At 39.4% G+C, this 17,464-nt stretch overlaps 2 protein-coding genes and 1 non-coding gene across 3 annotated transcripts; 1 reads left to right on the forward strand and 2 right to left on the reverse strand.

Moving 5' to 3' along the window:
• The first annotated feature begins 19 nt into the window (after nucleotides 1-19).
• LOC110732186 (6-hydroxynicotinate 3-monooxygenase-like) lies at nucleotides 20-8,110 on the forward strand. Its single transcript, XM_021912104.1, has 5 exons — nucleotides 20-357; nucleotides 1,023-1,037; nucleotides 6,579-6,868; nucleotides 6,957-7,167; nucleotides 7,472-8,110. Exons 1-5 carry the CDS (start codon nucleotides 103-105, stop codon nucleotides 7,970-7,972), a joined length of 1,272 nt encoding a protein of 423 aa, XP_021767796.1. The 5' UTR covers nucleotides 20-102; the 3' UTR covers nucleotides 7,973-8,110.
• Nucleotides 602-675, reverse strand: TRNAN-GUU. Its single transcript has one exon. It is a non-coding gene; the product is annotated as a tRNA-Asn (tRNA).
• Nucleotides 8,111-8,937: 827 nt separating the features above from the next.
• LOC110732187 (SNF1-related protein kinase catalytic subunit alpha KIN10-like) lies at nucleotides 8,938-17,114 on the reverse strand. The gene is made up of 11 exons (XM_021912106.1): nucleotides 16,903-17,114; nucleotides 16,406-16,599; nucleotides 15,559-15,743; nucleotides 15,260-15,442; nucleotides 14,635-14,766; nucleotides 12,315-12,500; nucleotides 11,934-12,023; nucleotides 11,772-11,855; nucleotides 11,330-11,470; nucleotides 10,401-10,637; nucleotides 8,938-9,469 (listed from the first exon to the last, which is right to left on the reverse strand). Exons 2-11 carry the CDS (start codon nucleotides 16,593-16,595, stop codon nucleotides 9,356-9,358), a joined length of 1,542 nt encoding a protein of 513 aa, XP_021767798.1. The 5' UTR covers nucleotides 16,596-16,599; nucleotides 16,903-17,114; the 3' UTR covers nucleotides 8,938-9,355.
• Nucleotides 17,115-17,464: the final 350 nt, after the last annotated feature.

Here is a 17,464-nt window from a genome sequence, read left to right on the forward strand (position 1 = left end):
AAACTTTATATTTTTATTTTTGTAGTATCTTCTTCAACTTGTAGTAGTATCATCTCACTAACTTAGAGAGAGAAAGAGAAGCAAAACAAAACAATAGAAAAGATGAGTAGATGTGAGAAGGGGCAACAACCAAAGGCAGTGGTGGTGGGAGGAAGCATAGCTGGAGTATCGTGTGCACACGCGCTATTATCCGCGGGTTGGCAAGTTGTTGTGGTTGAGAAATCAGTTGGGCCCACTTCTGGAAGCCCAACTGGTGCTGGGCTGGGCCTGGACCCTTTGGCCTGCAACATCATCACCTCTTGGCTTGGTGATTCTGCTCCTCTTTACAAGGCCACCTTGCCTCTTACCATTGACCAGGTCTTTATAGTTTTATTCATTTTTCATATGGTTTTGATATTGGTTTGTTTCCTTAACTTTGACGGAAATTGATTTGCAATAATAAAATATGTGTATCTTCCGTAGAAAAAATATACAAGGATATGGATTTTGTGTGATTTACGTCTAAGTAGAGTACATTTTATTTTCCTTACAATTATAAAATTAAATTGCATTTAAAGTTTTTAGGTGTTTAAGAAAAAAAAGGAGGAAAAAAATATAAGAACGCTAGAAGGAGGGGTCGAACCTCCGACCTTGTGGTTAACAGCCACACGCTCTAACCAACTGAGCTATTCCAGCATGTTGGTTTAGTTTGTCTAGTTAAAATATTTGTATAAATTATGGTTCATGGATATGTAACTATTCTAAATTTCTAACCAATTAATCCCCTCTATTATGATTTTGTATATGAATCATGATACTCCATCTTTCCTGAATTAGTATTCATGTTGTGTTGATCCACATCATAAAGGATTCACCGCGATTTCTCAAAGTGATACTAAACAAACATTAGTTAACTAACTTACTCTATTCAATATTAGTTGTCACATTTTCACAACCTCTTATTACATGTCATAAATATTTCACGCTAGTGAACTTCAAGGTTAATAAACACACATTCGTTTGGGTGTTGATTCTTGATACAGAATCAAGTAACAGACATAGTGTCACGGTCCGAGTGATTCAACACCAGATCGTGCGGCGCGCTCTCGTCTTTTGGCGACAAGGGCGCAAGCCTAAAGCAAGGAGGTTCGTGAGCACACAGCAACACGGACCTACGGTGTCTCAAGAGGGCGCACGAGAACAACGAGTGCGGAGTCGGGGCTTGTGACGGCCGATACTTCGAAGCGGGCACAAGCGGAACCGACGAAAATGAGGACGTCTCTAGGGTCTCTTGGTTTGGTGGGGGATGCTTTAAAACAAGGCAAGCACAATATCTATAAAGGCTTAAACAACACACAAGTCTTAAAGCAATAACAACGGGGTAGAGAGCTTTGATTGAATAACCATTCGCTCCCTAAAGAGCTTTATATTGCATTAGTAGAGAATTACAAGTGAACGTTGAAATGACAGTAACACAATAATTCTCCCTAGGGTCTAGAAAAATAAAAAGAAAGACTAAAGAGACATTACATAAGGAAAATATAAGGAAAATAAAGAAGAATACATAACAAAGAGGTTGGATTCTAACATCCTCCCCCACTTAAGTCGTCGACTTACAAAATCTACACTAAGATCTTAGCAGCTTCAGTCTTCTGTTGTAGGGGTGGCTCTTGTCCTGGTTCTGATGTTGGCGCGGTAGCTGACGTTGCGGTTGCTGTCGTCGGGATCTGGATGGTAGGGTTTTAGACGACTAACGTGGAAGACGGGGTGAATCCTCATCCACGCAGGCGGTTCTACCTTGTATGCGTTCTTCCCAATCCGTTTAGTGATGCGGATGGGGCCTTCATATTTCCGAATGAGGCGACGATCTCTCCCTCTGAGAAACTTCAGCTGTTCTGGTAAGACCTTCACCATCACCATGTCCCCAATAGCAAAATCAACTGGCCTTCTGTTTTGATCAGCCCATTTCTTCATCCAGCGCGATGCTCGCTCTAGGTAGGCTTTTGCAATGTCGGTGTTTTGCTTCCACTCTCTTGTAAAATCTCGAGCCTGAGCACTCCTACCGCCCTCCCAGTCAGCCACTGTGTGCGGGAGGAGAGGTTGTTGACCCATGACCAACTCAAAGGGGCTTTTGTTGGAAGAAGAACTCCTTTGAGCGTTGAAGCAAAGTTGTGCGACGTCCAAGAGTCTCACCCAATCTTTCTGGTTGGCGCTCACAAAGTGACGTAAGTATTCCTCGAGAAGCCCATTGAATCTCTCTGTCTGCCCATCAGATTGAGGGTGGTGGCTTGACGACATGTTGAGGTCAGACCCCATCATTTGGAATAGCTCAGACCAGAATATGCTCGTGAATCTGGTATCCCTGTCGCTTACCATGCTCTTTGGCAATCCCCAGTACTTCACAATATGCTTAAAGAAAAGATATGTCGTTTCTTCTGCTCCGCAAGCCTTCTGCAAGGGTACAAACGTTGCGTATTTTGAGAACCTGTCTATCACCACCATGATAGAAGAGAACTGGCCAACCTTCGGGAGGCCACTAATGAAGTCCATCGACACACTCTCCCACGGTCGAGTTGGTACAGGAAGAGGTTCAAGGAGGCCCCCGGGCTTCTGTCTGTCAACCTTGTCTTGCTGGCACACAAGGCAGGTTTTGGTGTAGCTCATCACATCTTCCTTCATTCCTGGCCAGTAGTACCCCATCGCGAGTAGACTGAGGGTTCTCTGCCAACCTGGATGTCCCGCCCACAGCGTATCATGGCATTCCTTCAACAACATTTTCCTCAATAACCCCTGCTTTGGGGATGAACAGCTTTGTACCTTTGGTGAAGATGAGGCCATCTTCCAACCAAAAGCGTCTAGTCTTCCCTTCTTCAATCATCCTTGTTATGGTTTTTGTCATCGGATCATCTGGGAGATAAGCACGAACTTGATCTCTAACGGATGTGGCAATGCTGCTTGCCGTCATTGGCGCTAACTTGTACATCGCAGCAAGATCGGCCCGCCTACTCAGGGCATCGGCAACTCTATTGCTGGATCCTGTTCTATAGGTGAACTCCACGTCGAACTCAGCTAAGTCCTCCTGCCACCGAGCTTGTTTTCCTGTCAGCTTGGGTTGGGTGAGAAAGTGACTCGCCGCGGTGTTGTCTGTGCGGACGGTAAACTTTGACCCCAACAAGTAGTGCCTCCATCCTCTTAGGCAGTGCACAATGGCTAGTAGCTCCTTTTCTTGTGCCGCATACCTTCTCTCCGCATTATTCAGCTTCCTACTTTCGAATGCAATAGGATGTCCTTCTTGGAGGAGCACTCCTCCTAAAGCAAAATCCGAAGCATCCGTCTCGACCACGAATGGTTTGGTGATGTCTGGAAGGGCAAGGACCGGCTCCTTCACCATTGCTTCTTTCAACTTCTGGAAAGCTTCCTTCTGGGGCCCTGACCATTCCCAACAACAATCTTTCCTCAATAGGTCGGTGAGGGGACTTGCGATCTCTGAGTATCCCTTAATGAATCTTCTATAATAGTTCGCCAGTCCTAGAAAGGATCGCAGCTCAGAGGGGTTCTTGGGATCCCGCCAATCGCGAACAGCACATATCTTCTTTGGGTCCATCCTCAATCGACCCTTCCCCACAAAGTGTCCAAGAAATCCGACTTCTTCCTGCGCAAAGGCACACTTTTCTCGTTTCACAAAAAGGTGATGTTCTCTCAGCTTCTCGAAGACCAATCTTAGGTGCTCGAGGTGCTCCTCCAAAGTCTTGCTGTAGACAACGATGTCATCGAGGTACACGACCATAAACTTGTCTAAGTACTCTCGAAATACTTGGTTCATCAGAGTACAGAACGTAGCAGGTGCATTCGTCAAGCCGAAGGGCATGACTAGCCATTCGTATGCCCCGTATCTCGTCACACAAGCAGTTTTTGGTTCATCTCCTTCGGCGATACGAACTTGGTGATAGCCAGACTTCAAGTCTAGCTTTGTAAAGTACACTGCATCCCCTAACTGATCGAACAAATCCGCCACCAAAGAGATAGGGTAGTGATTGCGCACCGTAACCTTATTTAATGCCCGGTAGTCGATACACAATCGAAGACTTCCATCTTGTTTTTTCTGAAAAAGCACAGGAGCCCCATAAGGAGCCTTTGATGGGCGGATGAAGCCTGCCTCAAGCAAGTCCTCCAATTGTTTCCGGAGTTCAGCCAATTCTGGGGGGCCATGCGATAAGGGCTTCGTGCTGGGGGGTTTCGCCCCTGGAACCAGCTCAATCTCATGGTCCACTGTCCTTCTAGGTGGGAGAACTTTTGGTAGGTCTTTCGGGAGGAGATCCTGGAACTCTGATAGTAGCTCGGCAACTGCAGGCGGAAAGTCTCCACTTGCTTCATCTTCCTTCGTGGAAAATGTTGCTAGGAACGTGGGATCGTTCCTCTTCAACCCCTTCTCCAATTGCATTGCTGAAAGGAGGGGCCCTTTCGACCCTTTTCCTGAATCGCAGGTTCGGAGGAGACATGGTTGATGCCCGGGCACCAGAATAGATCTAAGATGCGGCATCGGGACTGCCTTACTAAAGTGTAAGAAGTCCATGCCGAGCACCAAGCTGAAGTCGTCCATTGGCGCAACGGTAAAGTCCACCTGTCCGCTCCAATCTCCCAGCTTCATTGTTACTTTCTTGGCAACGCCGTGGATCGGTTTGGCAACTGAATTCACCGCTTTCATACTGCCTCCTTCTGGTAGGAGCTTCAACCCAAGTCTTTTTGCCTCCTTTTCTGAAATGAAGTTGTGGGTAGCACCGGTATCCACCATGGCACGAGTTTCCTTTCCGTTTACCAACGCATTCACATACATCAATCCAGAGTTTTTGGGTTGGCCCTCAGAGCCTTCTCTTCCCATAGCGCACATCATGCGAATGGCCCCCAGTCTGGAATGTTCTCCTTCACTAGGTACTACCTCATCGGCTTCTTCACCCTCGGGGTTTTCTAAGGACATGGAGGACAGTTTCTTTTGGAGATTGTCAATTTCTCCCTTGTGTCGACATTCAAACCACTTGTGCGGTCCTCTGCAAAGGATACACGTCAATGGCCTGGCTGTCGAAGATGAACTAGGGGTGCTTCCTCTACTAGAGAAGGAAGAAGCTCCACTTTTCCGAGAGTCTTCTCCCCCACTCCTATTGTATCTATTGTTCGAGTTGTTGGAGCTCACTTGCGAGCCATGTCCGGAGTTCCTAGGAGGGTTCGGTGTCGGCCCGCTATTCCCTTTCTTCAAACCTTGTCCTTTCTCTGAGGAGTAGTCCATCAACCTTTCGGCTGCAGCGATGGCTCCCGATAAAGTATCAATCTTTTGGCGCCAAATTTCTCTTTGGGCCCATTCCTTAAGACCACGCACAAAGTTGAATAGGCGATCTTCCTCGGACATATTGTGGATCTCCAACATGCACGCTGAAAACTCTTTGACATACTCCCGGATGGAACCCTTATGCTGCAAAGCAGCGAGCTTGGTGCGAGCAACAAACTCGGTATTCTCGGGATAAAATTGGGCCATCAACTCTTTCTTCAGATCCTCCCAAGTATCCACTGACGTCCTCTTAGCTTGGATGTCGGTGTACTTGGTGCGCCACCAAAGCTTTGCATCATCCACCAAATACATAGTGGCGGTATCAACTTTTAACTCATTCTCCAACTGACAGACCCGAAAGTATTGCTCCATGTCGAAAATGAAATTATCGACTTCTTTTGATTCTCTCGTGCCATTGAAGGTCCGGGGCTTGGGAGGTTTTATCTTGGCACCTCCACTTCCCCCGAGCCCTCTCTGGGCACGCATTAAGGTTGCACATTTATCATGTGCTTCATCAGCGACGCCTTGCACGAAGTTAAGTTGCTCCGTTAACCCATCCACAGTAGCGGCAAGCCTCTCTATTTGGTCGGCTTGTTTTATTACAATATCCTCGAGTTTGGGCAGCCTTTCTTCAAGCATAGCCCACTGTTCGGACTTGCCTTCAAGCCAAGCAAGTCTTTCCTCGAATGTGTATTCATGCATCTTTCCTTCTTCTGCCATCTCTACGGCAAACTTGGCTCTGATACCAAACTGTCACGGTCCGAGTGATTCAACACCAGATCGTGCGGCGCGCTCTCGTCTTTTGGCGACAAGGGCGCAAGCCTAAAGCAAGGAGGTTCGTGAGCACACAGCAACACGGACCTACGGTGTCTCAAGAGGGCGCACGAGAACAACGAGTGCGGAGTCGGGGCTTGTGACGGCCGATACTTCGAAGCGGGCACAAGCGGAACCGACGAAAATGAGGACGTCTCTAGGGTCTCTTGGTTTGGTGGGGGATGCTTTAAAACAAGGCAAGCACAATATCTATAAAGGCTTAAACAACACACAAGTCTTAAAGCAATAACAACGGGGTAGAGAGCTTTGATTGAATAACCATTCGCTCCCTAAAGAGCTTTATATTGCATTAGTAGAGAATTACAAGTGAACGTTGAAATGACAGTAACACAATAATTCTCCCTAGGGTCTAGAAAAATAAAAAGAAAGACTAAAGAGACATTACATAAGGAAAATATAAGGAAAATAAAGAAGAATACATAACAAAGAGGTTGGATTCTAACACATAGACAAGAAGATTACTCGAACATTGACAAGAGACGAAGAATTCAACTTCAGAGCAGCTCATTGGGCAGATCTTCATCACCTTTTACTAAGCAAATTGCCTTCAGAAATTTTCTTATGGGGTCATCAGTTTCTGTCATTCTGCATTTCTGATGACAAGAATACAGTCACTGTCAAGGCAAAAATACTTAAAACAGGCGAAATCACAGAAATCGTTGGTGATCTTCTTGTTGCTGCAGATGGATGTCTCTCTTCAATTCGACAAACATTTCTTCCCAACCATAAACTGAGGTTCTTGTTTTTCATTCTATCTGATTGCATCAGTTTTGTCACTTCAACAACGATACGAGTTTTGTTGATGTAATCATCAGTTTTACAGGTATTCAGGATACTGTGCATGGAGAGGGGTGCTTGATTTTTCAGGTAATGAAGATTCTGACACTATAAGAGGGATTCGAAAAGTGTATCCAGATCTCGGAAATTGCTTATACTTTGATCTTGGACCGCAAACTCATTGTGTTTTTTACGAGCTTCTGAACAAAAGGATGAACTGGATTTGGTACATCAATCAACCAGAGCCAGATATTAAGGTAATTGAGAATGCTGGTATTTGTTTTTGGTAATTATCTGATAGGCAACTAATAGTAGCATGTTACAGTTACCTCGAGTACCTATGTTGGACCCTTATATTTTCGATTCCTTAATATACTTGCCAGATGCTCATATTGTGAGTTACCATTTCTTGCAGTCTGGTAGGCAACTGACAGTAGCATGTTACAATTACCTCAAGTACCTGTGTCGGATCCTTTAGCCAGATGCTCGTAATGTGAGTTATTTCTGGCAGTCTAAAGCCATACTGTATTAATATTGAGTACGTGTGAAATTTGCTTTCAGGCAAGTTCAGTGACTTTGAAAGTGAGCAAAGAAACAATCAAGCAGATGCAAGAAGATGCCGAGAAGATATGGGTTCCTGAGCTGGTCGATCTCATTAAGGCTACAGAGGAACCTTTTGTCAATGTGATTTACGACTCTGATCCTCTAGACCGGATCTTCTGGGACAACGTCGTGCTGGTTGGAGATGCAGCTCATCCCTCGACTCCTCATTGCTTGAGAAGCACAAATATGTCTCTTCTTGATGCAGCTGTCTTAGGCAAATGTCTCAAGAAGTGGGGTTTGGAAAATCTGCAGTCTGCTCTAACAGATTACCAGTCTGCTCGATTGCCTGTTATTACTAAACAGGTTCTTCATTCTCGACGTGTTGGCAGGATCAAACAAGGTCTTAATCTTCCTGATCGCCATCCTTTTGATCCGAAGAATGCTACTCCTGAAGATTGCTTTGAAATCCAACAAAAGAATGTACCTTTCTTTAGCATTCCTAACATACTGCTAAATTAGCAACTGAAAGTTGGTGATTAATATCCACTACATCATACTATCATAGTAGTGCAAACAGAGCTTTTTTTTCTTAAAAAACAATTGCACAATGTGAACTTGACTGGTTCATCTCTTCAAAACCATGAATTTCCTTCAAAACTGACCTTTTTTGCATTAGATTTGTTATTGCATTTACACTTTACAGTACTAGTTTTCCTGATGTAAGCATCAATTTTGCAAGTTTGCAGGCACTGCATGAAGTATATATGTCTGAAGTATATATGTCTGAAGTACCCTCTACATTTTGTTCAGAATGAATAAGCGCTATAAGCCTATAACTATGTCTGGAAGCATACATGATTTCTGAATGCCAGAACGATTAAGCGCCATAACCATGTCTAGAAGTAGAAATAATTCATGAATACTACACAGATGATAGATACTTGAGGTAACAATCATTGGGTGGTAAAAGATCATTTCTTTAATAATGAGGGTTTTGAATATTTTGGATCAGTTCTATAGAAAAATGCAGATATTGACTACAGTGTGATTCACACAATTAAATCCATGTGACTCAAATAGAGAGCAACAACTTTGTATTGTGCAACTGTATTACATACTTCAACAGCTAAAGTAAAAAATACCCGTAAGATAGCTACTAGACCATCAATTTTACAACATACAAGTGCAAATGTCGAAATTAATTCGTTGAAGTTGTAACACTTTGAGAATAAAAGCTAGAAGAAATTTATTCAACGAAAAGTCGAAGATATTGAGGATAAAATAAGAACTAATTGTACTGGATTATTTCTAATACGATTCAATAAAATGTTTCCAAGGCAAAGTTACGAGAATACAGCCCCTTAATTATGCGAATTAAAATCGAAGATGAAAGCATTAGCAGAAGTGTCTCATATGTTGCAAGCAAAAACAGGAACAAAAATATATCAAAACAAGTCGATATGCATCTACTAAAAGATAAACACTAGGGGAAATTAGTAAACGTTATTTTCAACACTATTGATTAAAAGTGGCATCACATTTGAGCTAGTGGAAATACTAACATTGCCAACAGACCACACTTCATCTTTAATCCTGAATTATGGGATGGTCATTGACCACATTAGAGATTCAAAAGACTAGAGAATAAAACATTTCAGGCGAATTTTGCCTTTCTACTTTGCATAACAAGAGATGGTGGCTTTGTAAGTTCAAACTTAGCCGGACCATGAGATGGGAGAGACCACAATACTCCTCGAATATCATGATTAATCAACACCTGGTAAGCACCTAGGTCAGCAATAAAACTCGCTCTATCAAGAAAAATAATGCACATACAGAACCATAGATCATATATACAAATTATATGACTGCTATGACAATTTGATAGCTGGTTATTGCTAACTAAAGCACACGGAGTTGAGCAAGGAAAGCTGCGCAAAGATCAAGGAATAGCATCTGCGGTCCCTGAACCCTTTGTAGATCAAGTAAATACTTCTCCTCACGGGTCTTGTACAGCTGTGAGACAATCACAGCAGAAAACACGTTAAAAATTATACACTTATAAAATAAAAGATCAATGCTAAAATGTTACTTTACTTGTATTATAGCCTACATCACATAAGCAGCGATATTAAATTGCAAAATCCTAGAGAGAAACTCAAATTGCAAAGGTGATTAGAAACGGTGCTAAAATGCTGTGATTAAAAGATTATCTGGTAATACTGTACTGTTTAAATTTTGAATGAAAGGTAAAATGATTTCCACAAAAAATTAGCCCCTTCTAACTTCATTTTTCTTCAATAGGAAGTACAGATACAGAGACATTACAACAAAGTACAAAACATACTCTTGTCTTCTATACATGACTTTCAATTATCCCCAAATTTTCAATCTGAATCTCATATTAGGCTTCCACTTTTTCTTCATTACCGCATGATTTGGCAAGATGAGATGAGACAAAAAACAGAGGGAAATGATTTAAAATTAGTGCAACAATGATAGAAACATATCAAGTGTTTAAGCTTCCCTTTCCTATAATCCTACCACTCCTTGTAAAGACAATTTTAACTACTATTCTTTTTCTTGTTTCAAGGAGAGGAGAGCGGGTAATCGGGTATGATAAATAGATGGATAGAGTAAGAGAGACAAAGTAAAAGGGTGGGCGGGAATAAGATAAAGGTGAAAACAATATAATCTTCTAAATTGTCAGGCATGCATCACTTATGCTCACAACAAATCATTTTTTTTTTTTAAAGTTTAAATCTACAGAAAAAACAAACGAAATTCAAACTCAGTCATTACAACATAAGCATTTACAAAAACATGGGCAACTTATAAGTTATAAAGCAATAATAAGCAAATTTTGGAGGATTGATGGATTAATCATATAGAGCAGGAGTCACCAATCAATGATATGTACGAATTGGCATCTAGAAATGACACATACCTGCACCTCAAACTTCACAACGTTGGGAGACCTCAACACTCCATCATTTTCAACTATGTTGGACTCGTCACCAAAATAATTATGTACAGGATTATCAACCATCCCTTCATGTTGACCAGGAATGCCGGGAATCCATCTGCACTTCATGTTATAATGCCCAACCTTTTTCCAGCAGACATTCAACTCTTGCAAGGCTTTAAGAACTTCAGTCATAATCTCACGAGGATGAGCTCGAGACTGCAACCAAATAGATAACACAACTTACAAATCAAAACCTATTGGGGAAGCTATTCTGGAAACACCCAAAAGAGAACAAAGTTTGGCGAACTGTTATTGCAGTAGTAATAATGCCAGCAAATCCCTATTTTGTTTTTGAGAGATAGATTAGGGAATAAGAAAATGCATGTTTGATATTTCAATAATATAATGTCAATTTGGTGAGAAAAAAAAATCCTGAACACTTTTTCCAAATCATACCCAAAAAGAGACTTAAACCAAACATGGGAAAGTGACATTGTCCCTTTCAATTCCATTCCCATCGATTCCTTCCAACAGGCCTTTATACTTTTTTTTTTTCTTTTTTTCTTATCAGCCTTAGACCCTAGAGGCTCATACAATTATCCACAATTCACGTTGATTGATTACTTTTCTTCAAGCATAATATCCTATTTGAAGAAAATAGGTACCCTTTAAACAAATCAAAATAAATATACCAAGGATAAACCCTAGCAGAAATACAAAAACTCAAAACGCCAAGCTTCAAATAAGGTTATTGAATATAAAAAATGATATGGGTTTTTTATGCCCCCCCCCCCCCCCAACCACCACCACATACACTCCTACCACAATGATTCATAAATTACTGGACACCCAACAGAGGCTGAACATTTAAGTCAAGGGAGAAAAAACAAATGTACATAACAACAAACCTGTAACCCCAAAGCCCATTTCCGCTCAACAGGGAACTGTGGTCGCAAGCCGATTCCCTGGTAATCAACATAACCATGATACTGGTGCCCAGAAACAGGAGAAGCAACTTCATTTGGATGCATGCGGCCAAAATTGTTCTCCTAAAAAAGCAAAGGAAAAAACATTTAAAGAGAAGCCTACAATGCTACAAACAGAGATAACTGCTTTCAATTCATTAGTAAAAAAAAAAAAAAGAAACCAAAAAGACAATATTGCTTCACTGCAATTTTTTAAGAGCAGCATGAAATCTTCAAAAGTTACAAGAAACATCAACCAATAAAAGATAAAGAATTTGTCAAGCAAAGAAATACCAGTTGCTCCAACATACATTCATAACTTTGAAGCAAGTCACTTGTGGACTAATATCAAGAAAAATAAATCTGCAAGAAAAAAATTACACACCATTGTTTCTTGGAACTCAGCCCCAAGATAGCCACTTGAAGCTCGGAAGCGGTTATCAAAAAGCAAATAGTATGCAACAGTCCCCTATGAACAAATTTGAAATCAGTTTCCGTATTAATACAAAAATATTAAGATGGCAGAAAATACTATACATATTAACACCTCATTTTGGAGCCTATTGCGGAGAGAGTCAATTAACTGGTTTCTGTCAAATCCCATCCTAACAACTTCCTGGAGTATCTCTTCGTCAATCTGTAGGAAGTATAAGGTCAATTCACATATTGACTACAAAAAGATCAAAGAGCAGAAACATATCTTATGCCAGTAACAGAGCATAATCATCGAGATATTTCTCAGAGATATCTCAGGGGCATTGCACTACCCTCAATGGCATAAATGATGTAAGGTTAACCAATAGAGATTTAATGCGCGATGAGACCCAAATCTGACAGATAGTCAGTGATGTCTCCCACTCAGGAACCCAGCATATCCAACAATTACAAAGGCATATACTTATTCCAACAGAAAGATCCATGGGCAAACCTTCTTCGCCTGTTGCATTGTATCTGGAGGTGGCACGGCTAAATAACGAGGAAGATGAGCTTGAAACCATGTATGTTGACGGATCTCTGGGATTGTAATCCTCTTCATAGGATCAACTACAAGCATCCTGGGAATCAGATCTCTAGCTCCAGGTGATAAATGACTTGGAAGGGTGTATATCCCACCCTACACAATAAAAATCACATGATCCCGCAATTACTCTTCATGATATAATATAAGCTTGATTAAAAATCCTTTTGTCCCCAGCTCATTACTGAAAATTTACACTCAGTTCAATTGATAATAAACCTCATAGTATTATGCAATTTATGGGCCAACAACCATGCCATGACCCAACTTTCCCAACCACTCAACAATTTTAAATAAGATGAACTATTAAAGCAGAATTTTTTTTACTTTCTTTTAAAAAAAAATAAAAATAAAAAAAAATAAAATAAAAAAATCCATTTTCAAAAATGATAGCAATATTCAACACATAAAAGATATTGCATGTACTCCAAATAAGTTTGTGCAGTAACACTACCCAATAGAACTCGTTACATCGTTCTGCTTCAACCCATTATTGTACAGATTAAAATACAAAGGAAAAAATTGCTAATGCAGAATGATTACCCCCCCCCTCTTTCTCCACAAAATAAAAAGGTAAGCAATTAGAGAAAGAGATTAAAAATAAATAAAATAAATAAAACCAAGTTTAAAAAGACTTCACGATTCTAAAGAGGTTCCAACGTGTTGCTTGCCCTTATTAAACTCCAAAAATTGTTTCCCTCATGTTCCTTTCAGATGAATTAACAACAATAACACCTCCCTCTTGTATTTGATTTCTCAAATAACATGCATGAACAGTGTCCTGTCCTACCACACAATATGTAAAAACTAATTAGTGTAGATAGTTATATTAACCATAGGTCTCATATTACCATTATAGCAGTTTAGTAAGGTTAGAATATCTCAGGACTTTCAAATCAAAGATGAGGATATGAAACATAGTGCTCCTGCTCTCATCTTCCTCAAAAGACAGGTCATTCAGCAAAGTCAATATAATAAGTACCAATCAAAGTCAAAACTTTTCTTCAACCCCAAATTATCAATATACAACTCCATCCTCTAAAGAACTAGTAAGACTAACATCATGTCATGTACCAGAATTATGAACCTTAGATGTATTTCCTCAATCACTAAAAATGACACTTAGAACATTGGATCAACTATCGTCCATTCATCCACCATAGACTAGGTATCCTCAATACCCAGACTATCAAGTATCAAACTTTCCTTACACACATTTCAAGAACTATTGACATCCCAAATCATCACAATCGACATCCTCACATGCTGATTCCCTACAAGTACTAGCCAATTAATATCCGTCATTTGATGAGCTAAAAGTGGAACTTACCCATATACAATAATCAGACTGATAGCTAAATACCCCATATAGCATAGTGTACATCACATGTGCCATAAAGCATGCCATCTCACCCGCTTCATCTTTTTCCAAACAGAGACGTAACTACAAGTAAGTCAATTCTCTAGCCAAAGCAGAGGTGAAGCCTGACAATAGCAACCAAAACTCTCAATTTTGACCTAACCTGCCAACTATTGCAACACAATTTATGATAGCCCAACAATCATCGCTGATCAGACTCCTTTTTAGTCAAATATAAAAAACTGGGGGACTTTCCTCGGAGATTTACCTTTATGGATCTAGAGATCAAGAGAGCCATTAACAATAAAAAGAGAAAGCAAGAGAGAGGGATGTGGAAGTGAATAATAAATTGAGGGAGAAGAGGCCACAGGAGAGAGTGTTAGAGAGACTTTAAACAAGTAGGTTGTTATATGGAATCAAGAGTGAGAAAGGAAAAAGAAACATCTTAAACAATTTTCATACTAGGTAAGAAATATATAAGATATTTAGGAACAAATTCCTCCTGTGTTTGATTAAACAAAGTAACTCTCTTTCTTTTCTTCCTCAATTTTTTATACTGATTTATAAGGATCAAGTGACACAGCAGTTAGGGGTTTCCAATAATAGGACAAATTTCCAAGGATCAATGACATTTCTACTTTTCTTGGCTATCACATAAAAAAAAATATGAAAATTTAAATAAACTACATGTAAGCAGAGCCAAAAAGCTACAGTAAACCAATCATGATCAGTGACACGGCAGTTTAGGGGTTTCCAATATTCACACTAAGGATCAATGACACTACACCACAATATTGACACTAAGCATACATGCAAAAAACCACAAGACCTGGTGGCTGTCGAGCAACAAAAATTCAGAATAACACATACCTTAATTTTCTTGAAAAGGTTGGGAATGTTTTCATCATCAAAAGGTAGAGTACCACAAAGAAGAGCATATAAGATAACACCGCAACTCCACACATCAACTTCAGGACCAGCATAGAGTTTTCCAGAAATTACCTAAGGGTACAAAAGAAAGGCAGACCATGTTTCAAAGAATTATCATAAACGTCTACTGATGACATTAGCCACTAGGCCCACTAGTATTCTGACAAAGCACAGTTTAAATAACGTATTCTGGACAATGAAATGACAAAATAAATGTACGAGAATCAGCTCCAACAACATGCCGACTCACAGTATATCAAAGTGCAATTCTTTTCACATATCCTTGAAAATTGACAATATAAAACCAGGAAAGGCTAGACAATTTAAACAAAAATAAGAAACTTTAAAAGAATTGAGGACATAGTGAAGTGATAACAGAACAATAATTTGGCAAGCAAGATTTTTCAAGAAACAGCTAAATGCCAAACTGGAGGCTTTGATATTCAATCTCTGCCTTAAAAAAACAAGCGGTATAGGATAAATCACCCTTGGATCAATGCACTAGCATATACGCTTGATAAGGTCAAATAATAAATTGCACACATTTGGGGGGGGGGGGGGGTACCTCAGGGGCTGCATAATTTGGGCTTCCACAGCTGGTCTTCAGAAAATGACCATCTCTCATAATGTTGCTCAAACCAAAATCCGCTATCTTCACATTGTGATGCGAATCTAATAGAAGATTTTCGGGCTTCAAGTCTCTATGGACAACCATATTCCTGTGACAATACTCTACTCCTGATATAATCTGGTCCAAAAAAAAAAAAAAAAAAAAAAAAAAAAAAAGCAACAAAAACAACTTTAAAATGACAGAAAATTTTATTTGAGAGATATGACAAGTAATATAAGAAAAGAGAATTCTACCTGTTGGAAAAAATTTCTTGCTTCATCCTCTTGTAACCTACCCTTTTCCACTATGTAGTCAAATAATTCTCCAGACTTGACATACTCCATCACAACATAAATGTCCGATGGTGTCTCAATAACTTCATACAGTCGAATAATATGGGGATGCATGAACAGTCTCAAAATTTTGATTTCTCTTCTCACTACAAAAGCAGAAAAGAAATGATTCCATTATCTTAAAAAGATCCTAGTTAAGCCTAAGAGCAAGTAAAAACAATAACGATCTAGCAATCAAACATCAAGAGCCTACATAGTTCACAACAAGATGATAGCGCATGAAACCAAGCCATACATAGTTGAAATTCAACTCAAAAGGCGATTAAATTGTGGCCAACAACAAGATATACGATAAAACCAATATCATCAACATACATTGAGAAAGGGGTTTCAACCATCAAAAAACAACCTTATCCCCTACAGATTTACATAATCAATCATGCTAGTTATGTACACTGAACCACTATAGTTGAACTCAAGTACACTAAAATGCCACACCTACTGAAGGAATCCAAAAATTGATTCGTTTAAGCTTCCTAGGTGTTCGATTGCTCTTCAAACACATTACCCACACATATTCATCTAAACTTACAAGTTCTCGCTATTCCAACGTCATCAACTCATGAGCACACAACTATTGAGGAACAAACAAAGTCCAAAGCCCATAATGGATATAACAGTAAGAATAATTTTAACATTACAACATACAGTGACAGTCTAGTGAATAAAACACATCAATCATAAAACATCTAATGCCAATAAAATCTATAGCATAAGAATGATGATATGATAATAACAAAAACCATACCTTTCTCCTCCATCTCCATATTTTTAATCTTCCGGCGATTCAAAATCTTAATGGCAACTTTATGACTAGTCAATTTATGCTCAGCAATCTTCACCTTACCAAATGAACCAATGCCAAGAGTTTTACCAAGATTATAATTTTGCAAGAAAACATCCACACTGCTGCCGCCTCGGCCGCTATGTCCGTCCATTTCCCTGCAATAATTCAACACTAAGAATCAATCCTAAGGTATATATAAACAATATATAGGTCAACTTTCATCAATTCAACACTTAACAAGCACTCCACCATATTGGATCTAACCCTAATTGCCACCATTACCAAGCTCACTATCATGAAATCAATTTCCGATCCAAATTAACAAAATTCAACACAATATAACACAAGATTAATACCCGGAAAATTCCCCAAATCTGGAAATTAATTTGACCTAAAAAATGGAAAGAAATGAGCAATCAAAGTCTAAGAAAACAAAAACAACGATTGATTGAATTTACCTGGGGACTGAATTCAATAATCTGGAAAAATTAAAACCCTAAATCAAATTGATCCTCGAATTGGGGAAAAAATTGTAGGGAAGGAGGACGGACACCCTTTGGCTGTATTTTAGTTTGGGTTGATACTTTTTATTATTTCAGAAAATCAGAATCTAATAATCTCACCATATTTTGGGGTTTTCGGGTTTTGGACCTGAGGTTTGTTAACAATCTACGGCTTAAAATCCAAGTGAAAAAAAATTACTCATATTATATAAATATGTTCGATTTGTTACTTTTTTATTGCGACGGATAAGAAATTATTTTTGCAAAACTAAAATTATTTTTATTTATTATTTATTATTTATTTTACTTCTTTTATTATTTTTATAGGATTGGATCCACCTTTATTGAATAGAAATTATTTTATTGAATATGAGTATTAGTTTTTTAAAGAAGAAGATTTTATGGTTTTTAGAGTGAAGATGATGAGCTAGCTATTCAAAAAAAAAAAAAAAAAAAAAGTGAAGATGATGAGGGTTTAAATTGGATATAACCTTTAATCGCATTTGAAAGGTTTGAG

Source organism: Chenopodium quinoa, unplaced genomic scaffold (genome assembly GCF_001683475.1).
Source record: "Chenopodium quinoa cultivar QQ74 unplaced genomic scaffold, ASM168347v1, whole genome shotgun sequence".
In the NCBI taxonomy this organism is placed as follows: Eukaryota; Viridiplantae; Streptophyta; class Magnoliopsida; order Caryophyllales; family Amaranthaceae; genus Chenopodium; species Chenopodium quinoa.

Coding starts and splice junctions, on each gene's coding strand:
- LOC110732187 (XM_021912106.1), bottom strand. CDS start 16,595: ATGGACGGACATAGCGGCCGAGGCGGCAGCAGTGTGGATGTTTTCTTG. Junction 14,767..15,259: donor CAAATTATGCAGCCCCTGAG/GTACCCCCCCCC, acceptor TTGTACCCTTAG/GTAATTTCTGGAAAACTCTA. Junction 9,470..10,400: donor TTGTGAAGTTTGAGGTGCAG/GTATGTGTCATT, acceptor ATTGTCTCACAG/CTGTACAAGACCCGTGAGGA.
- LOC110732186 (XM_021912104.1), top strand. CDS start 103: ATGAGTAGATGTGAGAAGGGGCAACAACCAAAGGCAGTGGTGGTGGGA. Junction 6,869..6,956: donor CTTCCCAACCATAAACTGAG/GTTCTTGTTTTT, acceptor TCAGTTTTACAG/GTATTCAGGATACTGTGCAT. Junction 7,168..7,471: donor AACCAGAGCCAGATATTAAG/GTAATTGAGAAT, acceptor ATTTGCTTTCAG/GCAAGTTCAGTGACTTTGAA.